The following is an 18,699-nucleotide window of genomic DNA, read 5'->3' as shown; positions in this document are numbered from 1 at the left end:
TAAAACACAGCGATATTCTATGTTTAGGGCGATTCACGTGAATGTATGTGCGTCCGGCGCGCTGGAGAGGTGGAGGAGGGGGTGACTGCTCCGTTCCCCATAGAGATACACGGGGCACGGCCGTGCACACAGGGACAGATAGCACATGTTTCTCCCCCTTTGTGTTCACAGGTATGTAAACATGTCAGTAACATTTAGTTACAATTAAGTTTACGTAAATGCGACTTATATAAGGGAGACCTTATCACAATGTAAACTTCAACTTGAAAAGGTGAAAACAAAACAGTGATAACTTTATGGCCTGGAGGGATATAGTGCGGCCTAGGCCAGTGATGGCGAACCTTCTGGAGACTGAGTGCCCAAACTCCAACCAAAATCCACTTATCTACCCTGATGTGCCAGCATGAGATTAAGCAGTAACTCATTGCTCCCTGTTCTTCCACATCTTTCAATCGTATCGGCCGCCTGAGGCCACCAAGTTGAAAGTAGGGCAAAAAAAAAAAAAAGACTCTCATTGTATCTTCTCTCCAGCGTCTCTCTGTACAGGAACAATGGTGGGTCAGCAGAAGGACCTCCAAAAGATAATGCAGTTCTGTCATCACCTTCTCACTTTTCCCGCAGTTCCAAACAGGAAATGAAGTGTCGCTTTATCCCTTAAGTTGCCAGGGACTGCAGGAAGATTTGGTGGATTTGTTCATATTTGGTGAACTCTGCCCTGGGGTGATGGCCTTAGTGCCCACAGAAATTGTTCCGAGTGGCACTCGTGCCATAGGTTCGCCACCACTGGCCTAGTCTATCCCCGGGGTATACGGTGACATAGGCCAGGCTACACCCGGGCTCCAGGTCAGAGGGGTGTACTTTATACCCTGGGCTATATTCACTCTGGCCTAGGACAAACTATACCCGGGTATAATCTGGAGCAGCGTTATTCTGGCCGGGATACATCCCAAAGTGTAGCTATAGTTCCATGAATAATATGGGAAAGATCCCAGATATGGCCTTATGTGACATTTAAATCCTCTAATTGAATTGGGTTATGGTGATAATTTTAGCATTCTAAATAAGGAAGAAATTTAGACAAACTCTCCACTGATATTTACACTCACCGGCCACTTTATTAGGTACACCATGCTAGTAACGGGTTGGACTCCCTTTTGCCTTCAGAACTGCCTCAATTCTTCGTGGCATAGATACAACAAGGTGCTGGAAGCTCCTCAGAGATTTTGGTCTATATTGACATGATGGCATCACACAGTTGCCGCAGATTTGTCGGCTGCACATCCATGATGCGAATCTCCCGTTCCACCACATCCCAAAGATGCTCTATTGGATTGAGATCTGGTGACTGTGGAGGCCATTTGTGTCCAGTGACCTCATTGTCATGTTCAAGAAACCAGTCTGAGATGATTCCAGCTTTATGACATGGCGCATTATCCTGCTGAAAGTAGCCATCAGATGTTACAGGGTACATTGTGCTCATAAAGGGATGGACATGGTCAGCAACAATACTCAGGTAGGCTGTGGCGTTGTACCAAGGGGCCCAAAGACACCATGACACCACCACCACCAGCCTGACCCGCTGATACAAGGCAGGAGGGATCCATGACACCACCACCACCAGCCTGAGCCGCTGATACAAGGCAGGATGGATCCATGACACCACCACCACCAGCCTGACCCGCTGATACAAGGCAGGATGGATCCATGCTTTCATGTTGTTGACGCCAAATTCTGACCCTACCATCCGAATGTTGCAGCAGAAATCGAGACTCATCAGACCAGGCAACGTTTTTCCAATCTTCTACTGTCCAATTTCGATGAGCTTGTGCAAATTGTAGCCTCAGTTTCCTGTTCTTAGCTGAAAGGAGTGGCACCCGGTGTGGTCTTCTGCTGCTGTAGCCCATCTGCCTCAAAGTTGGACGTCCTGTGCGTTCAGAGATGCTCTTCTGCCTACCTTGGTTGTAACGGGTGGCGATTTGAGTCACTGTTGTCTTTCTATCAGCTCGAACCAGTCTGCCCATTCTCCTCTGACCTCTGGCATCAACAAGGCATTTCCGCCCACAGAACTGCCGCTCACTGGATGTTTTTTCTTTTTCGGACCATTCTCTGTAAACCCTAGAGATGGTTGTGCGTGAAAATCCCAGTAGATCAGCAGTTTCTGAAATACTCAGACCAGCCCTTCTGGCACCAACAACCATGCCACGTTCACAGGCCACAAATCACCTTTCTTCCCCATACTGATGCTCGGGAGAACTGCAGGAGATTGTCTTGACCATGTCTACATGCCTAAATGCACTGAGTTGCCGCCATGTGATTGGCTGATTAGAAATTAAGGGTTAACGAGCAGTTGGACAGGTGTACCTAATAAAGTGGCCGGTGAGTGTATACACACACAAATACATAAATTTTTTTTGGTCAAATCCAACGCAACCTTCCCATGGGTCATTGGAGGTGATGGAAGGCACATGATGCAACCTTCAGTCCGGTGGCTTTAGATCTTGACGGAGAATTCCCAGGTGATAAATGATGAGACTGACCTGTGAATGTAGCCAGCACCCATGGGTGACTATGGGGTGGCACTTCTTGTGCATATAGGAAACACCGAGGCTGTTGAGATCTCACTTCTGCAGTCAAAAATTGAAGGGGAACCTCACCTAGAGGTAATCACATCATTGATACCACAGTAATAGTGACAGCATTGACATTCACCATTATGGAAGTAATAAAGATCCAAGAAGTGACTGGTTATAACCTACCTCCCGCTTAGTCCTCCCTACTAAAGTTATACCATAAAACAAGTATGAACCATCTCATAAAAGACACCAACATGTAGAAACATTAGATAAATGTGGAAACTGCCAAAGACTGGGGTAACCGTCCAGATCCCACCAGGTCAAATATGGAATGAGGGGGTTATCCAGACAAATTGGGAACACAGGATTTTTCCTGATACACAGCTCCAAATCCTCATCAGAGACAAACAATATAATTATTGTTATTTTCAGTAACCACTAGAGGGAGCTCACTGCTCACTGTGTTCATTGTATAAATCCTATGCAATGCTCCCTCTAGTGGCGGCTGCAGGAAGGTAGAAGGTAGTTTTATTTTTATCATCATTGTTAGAGATGTGGAGGAAAGTTTCATCAAAAACTGATCAGATCAACATAAAATATTATTAGAAATATCACAGAATTTAGAACTTTCCAATACCCTAGAAGACAAGTGACGGCACCAGATGAAATTAGTAATTTTTTTTTTTTATTATGTATAAAAAAAAAAAAAAATTTGAAGAAAAAAAAAAAAAAAACCTTTGTAGGAGATCTGTGTAAAGTTGGCTGCAGAACAAGGAAAACGATTTGCAACACTTCAAGTGACAGATCCTGGCTCAAAACTGTCCAGTGACACAAATGTTCATATCATACGCACCCACAATAATAATAATAATAAAAAAAGAAATGAATAATCATCATCATCATCATCATCACGTAGGTCCAATATCTGGGGAACAACATGCGAAATCTGAGTACACCTTGCTCTAAGCAAAATCAAAAAAAAACTTTGACCTCCCAGGACACCGTCCAATCTGCATAGATATCTCCAGAGAGGAGAGAGAGACGATTCGCCCGTAGAAAACTCCTCCCCCTTATACGACGCGGCGTCCGCGGGTGAGCGAATTCCTAGATGAACTGAAGCTTTATGGCACAGGTGTCAGACACCGACTTCGCCAATTTCACGGTCACGTGGTCAATGATTATCAAGTCGCCGACTCTACCGTTTAACAGTCATGAAGAGGAGGGCGGAGCCTCTTAATTTCCCAGAAAAAAAAAAAAAGGGGGGAAATTTTTGGAATCTTTTTTCCTCCTCTCAGCTCTGCTGACCAATAAGGATGGTGAATGTAATAATTTGCATATATAATCGACTGCGAATTTGGGCAATTTACAGCGCGAGACGTGACCCGGCAGTGCAAGTTATCCTCTTGTCTTTGGGAGTTTTTTTTATGGGAATCCTTAAAGTTCTTGCGAAAAAGATTCAAACAAGAAAAAAAAAAAAAAATGCACTAAAAATATCAACAGTACAAAACGTGAACTAAAACCTACGTAAGACCAAGAGACGTATCCTACACCCTGTGCCGCGGGTGGAATACAACGTATCCGAAAACTGCATCGATTTGTGGGTGGAGTCTTCAGGATTAAGAAAACGGGACTTTCCTCGGATTCCGGAGCAGCTTGTTGTGGAGAGGGTCTGGCGCTCACCTTCCTGAGTGGCCGCTTACAGGGTCATGTGACATCCCCTCCTTCGCTTTTTCAACCTTTTGGCCGTTATTGTAAAAAAGTTTTGGTTGTTTTAAGATTCTTTGTTGCTTTTTCGCTCTTCTTCGGATCAGCGCCAACGAGTGAGGCTTCAGACCCCGCACACTGCGCCCCCCGCACCTCTCATGTTCTGTATTGTATTTCTGTATGGGCGTCACCCATCACAATTTGTGTTTTACTTCTGTTTTTCTATTTTTTTTTTCAAGTCCTGGAGAAACGTGACCTCACGTTTTCTTCAACATCCGTCGGGATTGCCACATCTGAAACTTGTTGTACGCCGTCTGCAGCATTTCTTCTAAGTGACTCGTGAGCTGAGAGGAAGAGGAAACACAGATACATAATGGAGCCAGGACCAAGGAAACTAAACACATGTCACTATACATCCTGTATTATACTCCAGAGCTGCACTCACTATTCTGCTGCTGGTGCAGTGACTGTGTACATACATGACATTACTTATCCTGTACTGATCCTGAGTTACATCCTGTATTATACTCCAGAGCTGCACTCACTATTCTGCTGCTGGTGCAGTCACTGTGTAAATACGAGATATTACTTATCCTGTACTGATCCTGAGTTACATCCTGTATTATACTCCAGAGCTGCACTCACTATTCTGCTGCTGGTGTAGTCACTGTGTACATACATGACATTACTTATCCTGTACTGATCCTGAGTTACATCCTGTATTATACTCCAGAGCTGCACTCACTATTCTGCTGCTGGTGCAGTCACTGTGTACATACATGACATTACTTATCCTGTACTGATCCTGAGTTACATCCTGTATTATACCCCAGAGCTGCACTCACTATTCTGCTGCTGGTGCAGTCACTGTGTACATACATGACATTACTTATCCTGTACTGATCCTGAGTTACATCCTGTATTATACTCCAGAGCTGCACTCACTATTCTGCTGCTGGTGCAGTCACTGTGTACATACATGACATTACTTATCCTGTACTGATCCTGAGTTACATCCTGTATTATACTCCAGAGCTGCACTCACTATTCTGCTGCTGGTGCAGTCACTGTGTACATACATGACATTACTTATCCTGTACTGATCCTGAGTTACATCCTGTATTATACCCCAGAGCTGCACTCACTATTCTGCTGCTGGTGCAGTCACTGTGTACATACATGACATTACTTATCCTGTACTGATCCTGAGTTACATCCTGTATTATACTCCAGAGCTGCACTCACTATTCTGCTGCTGGTGCAGTCACTGTGTACATACATGACATTACTTATCTTGTACTGATCCGGAGTTACATCTTGTATTATACCCCAGGGCTGCACTCACTATTCTGCTGCTGGTGCAGTCACTGTGTACATACATGACATTACTTATCCTGTACTGATCCTGAGTTACATCCTGTATTATCCTCCAGAGCTGCACTCACTATTCTGCTGCTGGTGCAGTCACTGTGTACATACATGACATTACTTATCCTGTACTGATCCCGAGTTACATCCTGTATTATACTCCAGAGCTGCACTCACTATTCTGCTGCTGGTGCAGTCACTGTGTACATACATGACATTACTTATCCTGTACTGATCCTGAGTTACATCCTGTATTATACCCCAGAGCTGCACTCACTATTCTGCTGCTGGTGCAGTCACTGTGTACATACATGACATTACTTATCCTGTACTGATCCTGAGTTACATCCAGTATTATGCTCCAGAGCTGCACTCACTATTCTGCTGCTGGTGCAGTCACTGTGTACATACATGACATTACTTATCCTGTACTGATCCTGAGTTACATCCAGTATTATACCCCAGAGCTGCACTCACTATTCTATATGCTTTACAGCTAGAAATATGGTAAATAATAATGGATTGTATTGTGATAACGGACTTTCCTTACAGTTTCATATACGGGACTTACATTTGTGCTAAGGTAGAGCTTCTTCACCTTCTCCTGGAATGGACAAAGTTTAGTTACCTGGAACCTTTCCAAGTTACTCTTCATCTTAATAAGCTGAAAAACAAGCAGCAGGGAGGATTAGATGCGGCTGCCAACAACTCGCAGTCTACAAACAACCACCAAAACCGGGAACTGTCCCCCTGAATGGAGCAGCGGGTGCAGCATCTGGAACTTCTGCAGATAGTGGGGCGAATGCTTGTCCTGCCGCTCCATTCATTAAGGGGAACGACCCCGATTCTTGCGATCACCTGTTAGTATTTCTTCCCTTAACTAGAGGACAGGATTTATCATGGACACATAGGACAACCCCTTTAACCCCTTAAGGACGGAGGGTTTTTCGGCTAATTTCTCGCTCTCCAACTTCAAAAATCCATAACTTTTTCATTTTTACGTGTACAGACCTGTGTGAGGGCTTATTTTGTGCGTAACAAATTTTACTTTCCCGTAATGTTATTTATTTTAACATGCCGTGTACAGCGAAGCTGAAAAAAAATTCCAAATGTGGAAAAATTTAAAAAAAACCGCACGTGCGTCACGTTCTTGTGGGCTCAGTTTTTACGACTTTCACTCTTCGCTCCAAATAACACACCTACTTTATTCTTTGGTTCGGTGCGATCGCGGTGATACCAAATTTATATAGGTTTTATTGTGTTTTAATACATTTTCAAAAATTAAACGAATGTGTACAAAAAAGAAAAAAAATGTTTTGCCATCTTCTGAAGCTAATAACTTTTTCATACTTTGGCGCACGGAAATGTGTGAGGGGTCATTTTTTGCGAAATGAGGCGACGTTTTCATTGCTACCATTTTGAGGTCTGTGCGACATTTTGATCATTTTTTATTTCATTTTTTATGTTATGTAAAAGGTGTAAAAGTCGCATTTCGGACATTTGGGCGCCATTTCCCGCCTCGGAGGTCACCGCCGGCCGTAACCGTTTTTATATTTTGATAGATCAGGCATTTTGGGACGCGGCGATACCTAATATGTCTGTGATTTTTACTGTTTGTTATGTTTTATATCCGTTCTAGGGAAAGGGGGGTGATTTGAACTTTTAATATTTTATTAATTTTTTTTATTTTTTAAACTTTTTTTTTTCTTTTTTTTTTCACTATTTTTTAGACCATCTAGGGTACATTAACCCTAGATGGTCAGATCGCTCCTACCATATACTGCAATACTACAGTATTGCAATATATGGCGTTTTTGCAGGTCTTACATTACAATGAGCCACTGGCTCATTGTAACGAACCTGCATAAACCATGTAGCCTCGTGTCAAAAGAAGACCCGAGGCTACCATGGTAACCGATCGCTGCCCCCCGATGACGTTCGGGGGCGTGGCGATCGAAGAAAAGATGGCGGCGCCCGCGCGCCGCCGTCTTTTAAACGCCGCCCGCGACTTTGCGGGCGGCGTTTAGAGGGTTAATAGCCGCGATCGGTACTAGCACCGACCGCGGTTATTAGCGGTGGGGGTTTTGTGCAAAATGTAAAAACCCCCACCTCTGTATGAAGAGGACTCAGCCCGTGAGCCCTCTTCATACTTCCCTTATACCTCTGCGCCGTAGAGCTACGGCGCAGAGCATTAAGGGGTTAAAAGAGGCTTTCCAGGTCCCTATGAAGTGGTCAGGATAGGGATAGGTCATCACTATATGGCTGCTTGGGGTCTGATACCCACACCCTGCACTGATCTGCTCTTCTGTCACTTACCTTTTCCTCTAAGAAGGGAGTATTGACAGGGAAACAGGACCAAAAGTGACGCAGCAGCTCGCCCACCGCCACGTACAAGTGCTTCAGCTCAGACTGGACATCGTTTGGCACCATCTCTAAAAGGGACAGACACCTTATTCAATAATATATGCAGCACCAAGACCTCTAAGAGATCAATGGGTTAAAAGGGTCCTAAAATCATCACACCTATCCATAAGGCTCCATTCACACATCTGTGTGAGCATCAGTGAGCCCAAGTTGAGAAGGGTCCTGCTCACCCCTCCCCTGTGCCGTGTGCCCTGTGTATAATGCACCTGTATGGTGGCTAGGAGCTAGGTGCCATCTCTGCGTCTAGCTCACGGCCCCTATATACGGACGTGTGAATGCAGCCTCAGAAATGACTAGTGTTTGCCTGCTAGGTCCCCCATTGATTACAAGTCATGTGATCCTATATAACCTTTTTTTAATGGAAGCCAGGGGCGTAACTTGAGGGGGTGCAGAGGGTTCGGTTGACACTGGGACAAAGGCTTAGGGGGCCCATAAGGTGTCACTTTCCTACTGTAGTACTGTACATGATACATTATAGTCGGGGGCCTGGCAGAGACTTTGCCCTGGGGCCCATCAGCTTCAGGTTACGCTACTGAGTGAAGTCAGGACTGACCTAGTCATCTCCATCAGTCCCACAGAGAATGAATGGAGCAGCACTGTATATATGTATGTATGTATATATATATATAGATCAGTGACTGTTGTACAGCAGCTCAGACCCATCTAGGAGACACTGCTGGTTTCCCATGTACTTAAGTAACAGAGCCGGGGGGATACAAGGAAGAGCAATGGGAAAGGGGGGTGAGGACTTACGGTTTATGGCTTGCTGGGTCCCTCCTTGCATCAATGCACCTCCAGGGGACAAAGCAGATAAGGTACTAGTAGCAGCGCTGCTTGAAAGAACCTAAAGAAGAACGAACAGAAATGTAACAAATGCAAATCTGCAACGTGTAACAAGAGTTTTCTCAAGTCCAAAAGTTATAGAACTACAACTCCTACAGTGCAGCTTTGACTGTGACTGGAGGAAAAGCCATTATATATCAGTAACACACGCCTGACGCCCTGATGTGCCCCCTCCCTCCTCCCATAATGCACCAGGCAGCACCCACCTGAGTTAGTCTTGGTACATAGTTTTCCATTTGTTGTTTAATACTATAGAAGGAGTTAATAATATCCTGACTGGTTGTATATTGCTGGGACTGGACCGGGGTCGGACCATGGTAATACCTGAGGGGGACACAGACAGTAAATAAGATTTGTTATTAAAGGGGTTGATCAAAAACTGGCCACTTTCTTCTAGAAACTGTCCACTCCTGCTCACAGGTTATGTCTGGGATTGCGGCTCCAATAAAATGTGCATGGCTGAGCTGCAATACCACAACCAGCCTGTGGACAGTTGGGGCGCTGTTTTACGACGTAATCAGCCAGGTTTTTCTGAATCCTTTAAGAATTGCATGTTGTAGATTAATTCATACCTTACCTATCAGATTTCTTGAGGTTTAGTGCTATTGGTTTGATACCGTTCCGTTCTTCTAAGTCTTCATAGTCTATGGCTTCCTGCAACTTCACCTGCAATCAATGAGTCCATATACAAGGCAATGGTAAGAAATCAATATGTGAGGGGGAGGGGGGTCATCTCTCCTCCATGTGGCTGCTGTAGCCCTTATTACCTTCTTTACAGGCGGCTGGAAGAAGTCGGAGTCGCGAGAATTGCCATCTGTGCTACTCGTCTCACTGTTTTGGTCATTTTGTGCTTCTCTGGAAAATATAATAAACCCTGAGTAGCAATAATTAACCAGCAGTGACGTCTACCAATCAATGTGTGGCGCTGCAGTCCAGTGGCTAAACCTAAATAAAATCATTACTTCCTGCAGCCATCACTAGGGGGAGCCGAGGAGCTTACTGCAAACACCAGTATGCAGTAAGCTCATGAGCTCCCACTGGTGGTGGCTGTGTAAAGTAAATTATTTTCAGCTATGTCAATGCAGGGGAGGTTGTAGATCTATATCAGAAAGATATTTCATGAAATAAAAAAGCAGCTCACAGAGGTCTTCTATATATTAAAGGAAATCTACCATTTGTTTTTATGTATTGTGAACCAAACATACCTTGAAAATGCTGCAGCGACACTAACGCAGAAACATATCTTGTTTAAAGTACAAATGTAAAGTATAAAAACTTTTGCTTACTTCTGCACTAAGCAAAAATATGCAATTCTATAGTTTACTATTATTAGCTATCTGCAGGTGTTTAGCTGCCAGCAGAGGTTTTACCGTGCCCCCCCCAGGCTAATCTCCGTTTGCCATGCTTCCGGGCTGCCATGGGAAATCATATAGTACAGCTAGAGACGACAGGAGGCTTGTTGAGATGGTCTGTAGGGCGTGTAATGATATCACAAGTGTGTGACCCACCACATGCTTCAGGCCGGCAAATTGCAAACAAGCTGTCCTGCATCATTTGAAAGTACTTAGTTTGATGCAGAGGACCTGTAATGATGTCACAACCATGGTAGGAGTCACATGTTTTAGATCGGCCAATTACAAACATGGGGTGAGCTGATGTCACAACCAGGAATATTATTATATCATTATAATACCATACATTATCATAATTTTATAATTGTTTTTTCTGCAAAACCACTCGGCACAGGGATTAAACAAGATATGTTTCTGCATCGGTGTAGCTACAGCATTCTCAAGGTGTGATTGCGTCATAATGCATCAAATCAAATAATAGGTTTCCGTTAAGGAGATAAAACTCACTCTTTTCGGAGTCCCGCTGCCAGCACCATGGCACTGTGGTGGTTGAATCGTTTGATGATGGCAGCATTGCTATTCTCTTTCATAGATTTTGCATTTGAAGTTGATGGCACCGAAGAAATCCCATATCCCTGTAACATGAAGGCAGATCAAGGTCATCGCCTCAACGAGACGAAGATCTCCAATCCCACACCCAGTAATAGGAGTCAAAAATCTTACAAGATAAAGTGCAAAATTATAAGATAAAAAGTTCCCAGCCACCGCTTTTATGTGTTATGAACTTTGTATATCACATAGTCTAGTATTTGGGATAGGTTACAGCTGGGTCACTTATGGAAATATGTACAGACTAAAGTCTGATCAAAAGTTTAGAATGGGACATCCCCTTTAGGCAGACACTGCCACCTGGAAGTCAAAAACTGTATAACAGTATGCAGTAACCTCATGAGCTCCCCTGGTGGTGGCTGTAGAAAAGTAAAAATGAATTTGAAGCACTATTTAGAAAGTATTAGTTCTTGGTGAACAGCAAAGGAGAACTCTGGCCTCACCTCATCGAGACACTTGTCTTCCAGAGACATCAGATCTAACATTGGATTCCTTACTCCTTGTGAAACCAAAGATTTCAAACCTAGTAAGAGATCAATAGACAAGTTCAATATTGATGGGGGTCACGCAGACCCCAAAACACCATACTGATTATAATTTATAATCTATTGACTTTTAGAAGACGTAAAACTTCTTTAAACAAAGTAAATTGGATTGAGCGCCCCCTAAGGGCAGCGCTGCGGTATAGCTTGTCATGCTATGAAGTGGCAATGACCTTTCTCGTCGAGTTTGCCGCACTCCGAGAACAAGTCTTTGGATCCAGTGTTGAGTCGGTCTCGATGGAAGTAATGAGACTGGAAGAAGCGGGTCCAGAACTCTTTCTCCGTCATGTTGTGGGGAACATTTTCATCGTATTTCAGTTTCACTGCAAGAAAAAGGTTATATGTAAGATAATGTCACATTCACAAGTCCCCAGGATCCCTGCTGTCATCTGTGTGCACAATGTTCAGGTAATGCTGCTACAATGCGATTTAAAAGTAGTCTTGATTTAAACTCACTACCAAACTCTCTGCCACTTGGCAGGGCATTTATGGCCATTGCACACAGCTGGCAAATGCCACGAGGGCGGTCCTATATTCAGCAAGTGCTGCAGGATGACTTCATATGATTGTATAATGATGCAAAAGCCCTGAATAGTATGAAAACATCATATTGGTTGGCGCTGATACATGCACAGAGTAGATGATAACCCCCAGCAGGGAGCGGTTCCACTGCTACTAACATACACGTTGCTATGATGAAGTTCTCCAGGGTTACCACTGATCGCCACCTGCAGTTTTGCATAGGCGAGTACTTTCCATGCATCCCCATCATGCCTGCCAGGAGCCTGTATATTCTCTGTGTTCTTATAATCCAAACACAACGACCTACCTGCTGGATATGTGCGGAAAATGGACTCAATGATGTCCGGAGTCAGATTGTATCTCAGACCGTTACATCCGTCAGTTTGGGGACGAACATCGGCCTTAAATAATAAATCAAATATAGAAAGAAATGCATGAGAAGCCCCCAATACATTGTAAAGACTTCAAATTCCCCTTAAAGACGCACCAGGAAGGCGGCGGAGATCCCCACGTCTTGCTTGTTGTTGGACAGGCTGTTCTCCAGGGAGTTGAGGCTCAGACGATTGGCCCAGAACTCCTCGGCGCTGATCACCTGACTAACCACCAGGTCCTTGTAGAGCTGGAACAGAACCGGGTCCTCCTTTAACATCCTACAGGAAGAAAAATAAAGCATCAAGGTCATTCACAGCAACAAATACTGTGCGTAACAATTTTATCGATTTTCAAGATCCCCGTCATATACATATATACACACACTTATATTTTTTTTTCCCACTTCTCTGCCGAAAATGTATTCTATTGCAGCTGGTACTTTGTTACAATGTAGCCTCTGCAATTCTGACCGAGTTTAATGCAGCAGCACAAATCTCTCCCCTATGTAGACCGATACACTGTAACAAACTGTAGCTGTGACAAGCCAGATGTGGTCAGGGCAAAGCTGCGGCTCAAGAGATAAATTGTTGGGTCACTAAATCACTCAGGTGTAATTTTGTAGGGTCTTCACCTGTTCTTTTCTTCCAGTTCCTTGTTCGCCTTCTTCTTGAACTTGGGGAGCAGCTGCTGCAGCAGCTCTTTCACGGCATCCCTCTCTTTTATTGCTGTGCTTTCATTGGAGAAGTGGAAGTTTGTGGTCTCCCCCGCGTGCAGGACGAGTTGTAGCTGGACTTTTGCTTTGCCATCAGGGCTGATTTTCTGACCTAGAGAAGACATAATAGGGCAAGGTCATTCCTGGTAATTCCTATATGTAACATATGGAAGTAACTGAGGAGAGTTGGGTCAGAGCCTGAGGCTGCACTACTGACTAGGTCCTCTAGAGCAGCCAATGGCTGTATATATCTGCTGCAGATCTCACCACTGGGATGACTACACTCACAAGACGTGGGTCCTCATTATGACTGGGGTGATCCTTAGACTATGAATGAAGTGACTGCCATTAAATTGAAGACACAAGACCCCCAATCCCTGTGACAGATCCCAGCAGCAGAGAGACAATAACATGCAACTCTGCAACAAATCCTTTAAATGCTCAGTAGTGCGACTTTAAAGAGATAGTCAAGGGTTCACACATCTCTCTCTATTTAATCCCCGATTGTTCCAGAACCAATGCTCCAGTGCATCCCGACAGCGTAATTTGCCCTGCAACCAATCACTGGCCTCGGCAAGGAAGCCATCATGTGATCACTGCAATCAATCATTGGCCTCTGGAAGGAAGCCATCATGTGATCACTGCAACCAATCATTGGCCTCTGGAAGGAAGCCATCATGTGATCACTGCAACCAATCATTGGCCTCTGGAAGGAAGCCATCATGTGATCACTGCAACCAATCACTGGCCTCGGCAAGGAAGCCATCATGTGATCACTGCAACCAATCACTGGCCTCGGCAAGGAAGCCATCATGTGATCACTGCAACCAATCACTGGCCTCGGCAAGGAAGCCATCATGTATTTATAGGAAACCTACCAGTTAGAGTGGTAGGGGTAAGCTGTAAGTACCGAGCACCAGTTCTGGGTGAGCTGGTGCCGGTACTTACTTTCGTTAGTGTTATTAACCGCTGTATCGCGGTTTTAACACTTTTTAAACTTTAGAGCAGAAGAGGCTTCGGCGCTGCGCGCGACCGTGCGCAACATCTCCGGTATTTCCTATGTAGGTGCGTGCGCACGCAGCGCCGAAGCCTCTTCTGCTCTAAAGTTTAAAAAGTGTTAAAACCGCGATAGAGCGGTTAATAACACTAACGAAAGTAAGTATTGTCACCAGCTCACCCTGAGCTGGTGCTCGGTACTTACAGCTTACCCCTGCCATTCTAACTGGTAGGTTTCCTTTAAGTGACTGCTGAGGCCGGTGATTGGATGTATGTGAGCCAGGTCAAATGATCAGGCACCAAGTGGCCACTAAAGCAGCTGGGAACAGAAGAAATGTACGGTATATATGGCTTTGTTGTTATTTTTTATTTATCCTGGACAATCCCTTTAAATCTACATAATAATAAATGAATGCAGGCTTTGGTTGCTGGAGTCTAATAGCCAAGTACAATTCGGCACTTGAGTGCTCACTCACACTTGATGTCTCCATACATGTGGCTGACGGTGAACCTGTCCTTCCCCTCGGGGGCCCAGGCGATTCTTTCCGCCATCAGGTAAAGGGCCCCATCTTGTTTCTTCTGACGCACCTTCTTGACGATCAGTAACACTTCTTCGGATGACGTAGCCATGGTGCCACGGGCGGGAGGCTGCAGGCACAAGGTGACAATGACAAAGTGTCACACCACTGATAAGTCACATGACAGTAAGGAGATGGGATGAGAGGGAATACGGACGGATGAGAAGTCGTGGGGAAGGAATGATTAACTCTTTATGTCTAGCAGGGAGAAAAAAAAAAATCTTAGTAAATGGATCAGATTACAGATAGTTGTATTATTGTTCTAACTCATACTAGATTTATCACCCAGCTTTCCTGAGCTCCTGCAAGGCAACACTGACTCATTACACAGTGATCCACCATCCACTACCTCATCCCTGCCCTATGTATCCATTATGACACTAGGAAAGAAGATGTGACTAGTCCCCCTGTCCTGATGTAACTGATGTAATAAACTGCACGAGACACTTGGTTTGTCCCTGCCCTAAGACATGACTACTTAGGCCAGCGATTAACTCAGAGGTCACATGTGCAATAAACCGGACGCCATCCGCAGTACAATAGTTTCCTCTATTGCTGCCCCTTTAGAAGTTCTATGCAAAAGTGAAAAATCCCTTTAACTAGAAAACTGAATTGTTCCCAACACTACAGAGAGGGAAATTTGCTGTAAATGATTCCAGATAAAGGTGATTAATCACAGGACATTAGCGGTCGGCATCCAGGTCCATTACTTGATCCCTGATCGCCGCTTCCCATTTTCTGGCTCTGGGTCCGTGCGAGTAATTAAAGCAATAAATGAATCACGTGATGATGAGTAACTGCTGAGTAATGACACAACAGCTTTGTCTACATGGACTGAGGGAGAGGAGGAATCAGGGAGGAAGGGGAGAAATCAGTGACTTTATAATAAGCTTTGTTATTTTGAAGATTTCTGCTTGCTGTCAGAGAATGGCACCATTTTATGACTCAAGGTTGTATTTTAGTAGCTATTCACAGGAAAGGAGGGAAGTGTCTGATCATGGGGCGCCAGTGGTAGGACAGGGGGTCCCTCCTAGTACCTCTATATGAAGTGCAGGCAGTCTGCCGCTCCATTCATCTCTATGACAGAATTAAATCGACACAGGACACACACACACACACCTCTAACCGATTCCTCATGGACAGAGGATAACTTGTAATCTCTAGCCAACCCCTACTAATACACAGACTCCAATTCTAACAGCTGAGGTTTTGTTACATCTGTATCCGGTCTAGACCATCCCCCTGCGAGCTGAACATTACAGTCTCCAGGCTGATACATTGTAGTGACAGGACATGGAAGATACAACAGTAACAATCCATCAACCCCAAGGAAATGACGGGAGGTTCTTTATCTTCTGGAAATGTTCTCGTTCGGTGAGGATCCTGAAAATAGCAATGAACTGAGGCACGAGGAGGAGGGGGGAGGAGGGGGGGGGGGGTTGGTGTCGGAAGGTTATTTCGGTTTAAGCGGGATACAGAACACTACAGTATAAGGCCCTGGAGGTATCAGTGGGGGCACAGGGCAGTGTATTAGGGTATATATGTTAATGTCTTGGAGGTATCAGTGGGGGCACAGGGCAGTGTATTAGGGTATATATGGTAATGCCTTGGAGGTAGCAGTGGGGGCACAGGGCAGTGTATTAGGGTATATAAGGTAATGTCTTGGAGGTAGCAGTGGGGGCACAGGGCAGTGTATTAGGGTATATAAGATAATGTCTTGGAGGTATCAGTGGGGGCACAGGGCAGTGTATTAGGGTATATAAGGTAATGACTTGGAGGTAGCAGTGGGGGCACAGGGCAGTGTATTAGGGTATATATCGTAATTACTTGGAGGTATCAGTGGGGGCACAGGGCAGTGTATTAGGGTATATAAGGTAATGTCTTGGAGGTATCAGTGGGGGCACAGGGCAGTGTATTAGGGTATATAAGGTAATGTCTTGGAGGTATCAGTGGGGGCACAGGGCAGTGTATTAGGGTATATAAGGTAATGTCTTGGAGGTATCAGTGGGGGCACAGGGCAGTGTATTAGGGTATATAAGGTAATTACTTGGAGGTATCAGTGGGGGCACAGGGCAGTGTATCAGGGTATATAAGGTAATGTCTTGGAGGTATCAGTGGGGGCACAGGGCAGTGTATTAGGGTATATATGGTAATGCCTTGGAGGTATCAGTGGGGGCACAGGGCAGTGTATTAGGGTATATATGGTAATGCCTTGGAGGTATCAGTGGGGGCACAGGGCAGTGTATTAGGGTATATATGGTAATGCCTTGGAGGTATCAGTGGGGGCACAGGGCAGTGTATTAGGGTATATAAGGTAATGTCTTGGAGGTATCAGTGGGGGCACAGGGCAGTGTATTAGGGTACATAAGGTAATTACTTGGAGGTATCAGTGGGGGCACAGGGCAGTGTATTAGGGTATATATGGTAATGCCTTGGAGGTATCAGTGGGGGCACAGGGCAGTGTATTAGGGTATATAAGGTAATGTCTTGGAGGTATCAGTGGGGGCACAGGGCAGTGTATTAGGGTATATAAGATAATGTCTTGGAGGTAGCAGTGGGGGCACAGGGCAGTGTATTAGGGTACATAAGGTAATGTCTTGGAGGTATCAGTGGGGGCACAGGGCAGTGTATTAGGGTACATAAGGTAATGTCTTGGAGGTATCAGTGGGGGCACAGGGCAGTGTATTAGGGTATATATGGTAATGCCTTGGAGGTATCAGTGGGGGCACAGGGCAGTGTATTAGGGTATATATGGTAATGCCTTGGAGGTATCAGTGGGGGCACAGGGCAGTGTATTAGGGTATATAAGATAATGTCTTGGAGGTAGCAGTGGGGGCACAGGGCAGTGTATTAGGGTACATAAGGTAATGTCTTGGAGGTATCAGTGGGGGCACAGGGCAGTGTATTAGGGTATATATGGTAATGCCTTGGAGGTATCAGTGGGGGCACAGGGCAGTGTATTAGGGTATATATGGTAATGCCTTGGAGGTATCAGTGGGGGCACAGGGCAGTATATTGGGGTCTCGGTACAGTCACTGTATACATTGCTCTGTGTATTAGCAGATGTCAGGCAGGGGTCACTATGGATACACACATACACGGCGGGTCTGTAGGCCGCAGGTAGGTGACGGATACAGGCACATACCGCTCGGGTTAGGCGCACACAGGCAGCGGCTCCATGCTCCCAGGCGGCCCCGCTCACCGCTTCCACTTCCCTTCCTTTCCTTTAGCTCTAACTACGGAGCTCCGCGCAGTCCAAAATACCCCCTGCCTACAGCCGCCTAACCTCGACTGCTCATTGGCTACAAAGCATCACATGGCCCCGGATGACAGCCACCAGCGGTTTATCGAAACTCATTGGTCAATTGGTAAAGCTTATTTCCACTAGATAATCCGGATCACGTGGGATTTCCAACATTTACCAATCAGCTAACCACGTGGGCAGGGATGGGCTGGGCTATAAACTATGACGCTTTCAGGGAAGGATCCACCAACAAAATGGCTGCTATAGTCCGTCTTCACAGTATACGTGTATACTGTCAGTACCTACCTCACAGCTGTGTACATTATATAGTGATTGGGGGCTCACACTCCTTCAATAGCTCATTTTTTCCCCATCAAAGTTCTTGAAATTCTATATTTTTTAAGAGAATCTTTATAAATGACTGATCAACTGATTATCTTTGAAGGGGGGATGAAAACTTCTCCTCTCACCAATGTTATACAGGGGTTATCACAGCCTGTGATACACAGCACAGAGGGGCTCTGGTAACGCTACTGATTGTCCTGTCCTCCACTGACTTTCATGGGACTACGAAACCGAGAAATGTTACACCTGGGATCATACAATTATCCCTTTATCCTGTGGATAGAAAGTAATACAGCCCCTTTATTTATAGCATGTGGGGGTCCTACCGCAGGTTGTGCACTGATCAGCTGACTGCAGCACAATGCTGTGTGACAGAGCTGCCCGCCCCATGCTGATATCAGAGGATCGGTGCAGTAAGGATCGGCCAGGTCATTGATCTGTCAACTCTGGGTTCAAGTCCCAAGGTCAACATCTGCAAAGAGTTTGTATGTTCTCTCTGTGTTTCCGTGGGTTTC

General features: G+C 45.1%; 1 protein-coding gene across 1 annotated transcript; it reads right to left on the bottom strand.

The window, feature by feature from the left end:
- Positions 1 to 4,494: 4,494 nt before the first annotated feature.
- Positions 4,495 to 17,934, bottom strand: GTF2H1 (general transcription factor IIH subunit 1). Its single transcript, XM_072118964.1, has 15 exons — positions 17,741 to 17,934; positions 14,494 to 14,665; positions 12,941 to 13,133; positions 12,425 to 12,587; positions 12,245 to 12,338; positions 11,589 to 11,738; positions 11,317 to 11,396; positions 10,772 to 10,899; positions 9,680 to 9,767; positions 9,490 to 9,578; positions 9,119 to 9,236; positions 8,823 to 8,913; positions 7,962 to 8,077; positions 6,217 to 6,309; positions 4,495 to 4,621 (listed from the first exon to the last, which is right to left on the bottom strand). The coding sequence occupies exons 2-15, from the start codon at positions 14,645 to 14,647 to the stop codon at positions 4,535 to 4,537; spliced, it is 1,644 nt and encodes a 547-aa protein (XP_071975065.1). The 5' UTR covers positions 14,648 to 14,665; positions 17,741 to 17,934; the 3' UTR covers positions 4,495 to 4,534.
- Between the last annotated feature and the right edge of the window lie 765 nt (positions 17,935 to 18,699).

Source organism: Engystomops pustulosus, chromosome 7 (assembly GCF_040894005.1).
Source record: "Engystomops pustulosus chromosome 7, aEngPut4.maternal, whole genome shotgun sequence".
Taxonomy (NCBI): Eukaryota; Metazoa; Chordata; class Amphibia; order Anura; family Leptodactylidae; genus Engystomops; species Engystomops pustulosus.
The sequence above is the reverse complement of the archived record's forward strand: the minus strand, read 5'-3'. Positions and strand labels throughout refer to the sequence as shown.